Consider the following 4,490-nt stretch of genomic DNA (forward strand, 5'->3'; position numbering starts at 1 on the left):
CCGTGTGGAGGCGCCTCCTGGGCCAGGCAGCACGAGCCTTTCCTTCCGCTGCACAGGACTGCGATGGACACAGCCGCGTCCTCACCGCCCTCCCCTCCCCAGCTCGGGGGGGACGAGGGGCTGCCATCTCTTTCCATTACACACAGACTTGGCGCAGGGGCACGGGAAAGCAGTTCTGTGGAAAGGGAAGTAGGAAAACCTACCTCCTGGGGGTTTTCAGGGTTAGCCACTTGGTCGTCGATGTCTGGCACCACTTGCAAAGGGCCACTGAGCGAGGACATAGACTGCCTGGGGGGAGAACACAGCGTCAGCGACCTGGAGCACAGCCCCGGCTCACCCACCCTCACCCAACGCCCCGGCCAGGGCCATCCCGCCTGGCTGGCCACGGCTGGCCACCAGAGTGTGGCACAGCGCTGCCTGGATGCCACCCTGGCTACTGCTACTGAAGGATGCTTTTCCAAATTCAATTTCCCTGCTATGAAATCATGTTAAAATCCCCGGAACTGTCTCCCCCCCCCCCAAGAGGATGTGGAACTCTAACTCTTGCATAGGCAGGAGAGAAAACAGCCACAGCTCCAAAAATCACAGACTTTGCTGCTGACTCAACAGGCAGCAGGAGGACTTTGCCCAGGCGTGCTGTGCCGCACAGACGGGTCACGGGGCTGACAAGAGAGGGCTGCACCGAGCAAACACCGCCAGGATCCACGTCCACCGCAGTGTGCTACTGGAATCTCATCTCAGTTGGTTCATGCCAGTCCTGGAGTCAGAGTTACCCTCAAAAGCCATCCCCACCCTGCACGTGGAGTGTCCCCACCCGTACTGGCATCTCCTGCTCTCCCCCCCCCCCCCAAGATCTCACGCCTGCTTTTACTTAATGGGTCGTGCAGCGCTAATTACCAGCTTGCAGGAAGTGCCTGCATTCGGCTGCATCTGTTTGTACACGTAAGATATTCCTGACCGTTAGACTTTAAAAATCCGGGAGGATGCGGGCGGCACAGCAGCAGTGCCTGTGCCCCGGTACTGCTCTGCAGCGTTACCGCTGTCCGGGCTCCAACCTTGGTCACAGCGACAGCACTGGCACAGCCCACTCCGGCTGTACCATCAGCAGACACCAATGGTTTAGACACAGGATTTAAACACTTTTTTGCCGTTCTCACAGATCCTCCTCTGGTGTCCTGTTTGGCAGCAGTCTCTCCTGGCTGCAGCTGGAATAACACAGCCTGCGGCCAGAGAAGCCGTGTTCCTGTCTCCCTCCTCTCGCACATACCACGATGCTATGATGGAGCCGAGGGAATCCAGCACTTCAGAAGCCGTCAGACGCTGCTGCGGATCCAAGACCAGCAGTTTTCGGATCAAGCACACAGTGTTTTCTGAGACCCGTCCATCCCTGGGAGAGAGAGCACATGGTGAGCCCGAGCGCACCAGGCGGGCAGGGGCAGCGGCAGGACGGCCGTGCTGGGAGCAGAGGGCAGGGACGAGCAGAGCCACCACTGCTCGGACCAAGAGACCCCAGAATTAACCAGGCGGTTCGTTCCCTGTCCCTGCAGCACGGGGCCTTTCTCACCTTTGCACAAGATGTCCCAGCTCTGCTACTGCTTCCTTGGTGTCTGCTGCATACAGTCTTTGTTCTCATTACTGCAGCAACCCTCAGGGGCTTTGATTGAAGCCCCTCCAGCACCGGCTGTCCCAGTAAGGCCCAGAGCACCGCCCGCACAGGCACTAAGAGAAGGGCCTCCCCGGGACAGGCTGTACTCACTCAGGGATGGTGTACTCGGCAGCCTTGATTTTGCGGAAAAGCTCCTGAGGTATGCTGTCGTAGAAGGGGAACTGGCCATAGAGCATGGTGAAGAGCACCACACCCAACGCCCACATGTCACTGGGTTTTCCACGGTACGGCCGTCCTGCAGGGAGCAAGGAGACAAAAGCAACAGGCGTCACAACGCTGCCGCCCACCATCAGCAGTAAAGGCACTGAAGCAACCTCTGCATGTGATCCTTTTTTCTATGTATTAATCAAAAATGCTCAAGACCTCCTATTGCAAGACACTAAGAACCTCTTTCAAAGATGCATCTTTTGTGAATAAGGACACTGTTTATCTCCGTACAAGCATCTTCCCTAAAACAGAGCAGGGCTATCCCTGCTCAATGGCCTTGATGTGATCTGAGGAGAATCAAGTAATCAGAGCCACTGCGTACTGTGCTGGAGTTCACACCTCCCTCCGCTTCGCCATCCCCGCAGACTGCCGCCGCCGGGAGCCCCTGAGCCCCACAGCTCCACACACACACCTTGCCGCGACTCCGAGACAAAGGAGAGAACTTGAGGGCCAGTGAACACACGGCGCAGGGAGGCAGGAAAGAAATCCTGAGAAGGGTACGTGTTCCACAGGTGAGGAGTGGCCCAAGATCAACACCAGCCTCACCACCCCGGCTGCACCGGAGATTCGTGTGGAAGTGCAGATGAAGGCTCTCCACACTCAGCTCAGATGGAGCCCATCGAGATGGGACTCTGCCTCCAGGACGGACCCCGCACGCAGCCGCTGGAGCCTGCCGTGAAGCCGCAGAGGGCAGGAAGGTGCCTCCCCATCATGGAGGCATTCCCGAAAGCTGCGGCAGCCCCAGCACACCCTGGGATCCGCTCGATGGAAACGCCGCTTGAAAGCCCCTTCAATCACACAATACATCAGCGACCAGCAGCATGCATGGGGTCAAAAAACTAAACTCCAGTGCTGTACCACAGCATAGGACTGAGGGAATGACTTCCTCTGACTCACACAGTGAGTCACTGCTGCAGCATTTGTTATTTGTACTAATTATTCTTTGCTTTATATGCTCAAAAAAAGGCACCTCTCCCTCCTCCTCCAGTTTTTCCTGCGGTGACATTTCAGCAGCCGTAAAACGCAAGCCATCTCTTAGCAGAAGACAGCTTCTCCTGGAGACCTAAAACAATGATTAATTCTTTGGGCGTTTTAGCTTCCTCTTGCAGAGGAGCATTAGCAATACAGACAGAGGGATGCTCAGAGTCTGAAGGTGGTGGCGAAGCCTGGAACGTCCTCAAATAACTTTTCCCTCAATGCCTGGAGGGGAACTACAGACTGAACCATTTTGGAACAGCATTTTCAAGAGCAGAGGCTCGGGCTGCACAGATGCCCCGCAGGGAAGGGCTATTCGCGGAGACGTCAGAGCCGGAGCGCAGTGCGATGGCACCCGAAGGTCGGTCCCGGTGGTGCTGCAGCAGGATGCAGCCCTGTAAGGCACCTCGCAGGGCCTCGGTCAGCCTCTGCCATCAGAAGTCAAAGACGGCGTGTTGGGTGCTTTGTGGTGTGTGCCCCACAGACGGGCCGGTCAACCCACCACCGAGAGGGCCATCAGAAGAGACGTGTGAGCTGTGCTGGCAGGGAGGGCACCCGGGCTGAAGTCGGGGACAGAAGGGGACCCCAGACCAGCTCCATGCAGCCTTCACCAGACACCAGCACTTGAGCTGCAACCGCTCCAAGGTCCTGCAGAGCAGTTGGCTCCTATCACCCATCTGGTTACAGGGGCCTCAGGATATCCTGCGGAACAGGAAAGGCCTGCAAAAAACGCACGTTGCACCTCCCCGCCTGCCTCTGCTCCCTTCCTGGCTTCGTCCTGCCCAGGAGGGAAAGCAGCCTTAAACCTGCCTGGCAGATCACGACAGAAGAGCTCAGCTCCATTACTGTTGCCGCCTGTAAACCTGACAACAAACTTCCTGAGGGGAGTCCACTGGGTCTGGAAAGATCAAGACTAGCTCCCTCTGAGGGCATTTCCGAAATACAATAGCTCAGGATACCATAAATTAATAACTCAGCTCTTCAGCAGAGGTGTCTTTTGTATTCTAGATGTTATCCTCACACCAGGGTTCTGGCCTTCACACTGGCTATGTGCACACCAGCGACTGGTGCTGCCCAAACTGCCAACTTGTCCAGCAAAGCGGGCGCTGATGACCTCCCGTCCACAGTTTTAGGGAGTTTCCCATCATCCAAACACTAGCGCAGCCCTGCGGAAGGATAACCCTTGGCAGGTGGGATGCGTTAGGGATGATCTTGGACTGCATGCGCAGTTCAGCTCCATCCAAAGGGAATTTCATGTGTGCTCGCAAGGGGAACTCCACAACACGAGCTAATGCATGGTAACTGGAATCTATACAGACTTAGAGAGACGCTCTAGATGCACAGACCCAGCTGTAAGTACACCTTTCAACACTCCAGTCAAGCTCACCTGGATGAGAGAACCCCCCGCCCCCCAAAACCCCCAAAGTGACACCTTGTTCACTGCCCTGACAAACAGGACAACCGCTGCCTGCGCAGCTGCTGCCCGCACAGCCATTCCCACAGCAGCAGAGTTCAGCAAAGAGAAACCTCCTGAAGCAACCAGAGAGACAGAAACACATCTGTTTCTGCAAGTCCCATGCACTGGAAATAGTTAAAAGGTGGGAGGACATCAGGGAAAGCTGTTCTTCGCCAGATTCCTGCT

At 56.3% G+C, this 4,490-nt stretch overlaps 1 protein-coding gene across 2 annotated transcripts in view; it reads right to left on the reverse strand.

Annotated features, from left to right (window-relative positions):
- STK40 (serine/threonine kinase 40) overlaps nt 1–4,490 on the reverse strand; it is a 13,373-nt gene that overhangs the window by 1,262 nt on the left and 7,621 nt on the right. For both annotated transcript variants that reach the window (XM_009879861.1, XM_009879860.1), the window contains exons 7-9: nt 1,757–1,901; nt 1,268–1,387; nt 204–288 (exon numbers count right to left, since the gene is read on the reverse strand). In XM_009879861.1, the coding sequence (XP_009878163.1) occupies nt 204–288; nt 1,268–1,387; nt 1,757–1,901 (350 nt within the window). The remainder of the gene's footprint in view (nt 1–203; nt 289–1,267; nt 1,388–1,756; nt 1,902–4,490) is intronic.

This window comes from Charadrius vociferus, unplaced genomic scaffold (assembly GCF_000708025.1).
Source record: "Charadrius vociferus isolate BGI_N301 unplaced genomic scaffold, ASM70802v2 scaffold562, whole genome shotgun sequence".
Classification (NCBI taxonomy): Eukaryota; Metazoa; Chordata; class Aves; order Charadriiformes; family Charadriidae; genus Charadrius; species Charadrius vociferus.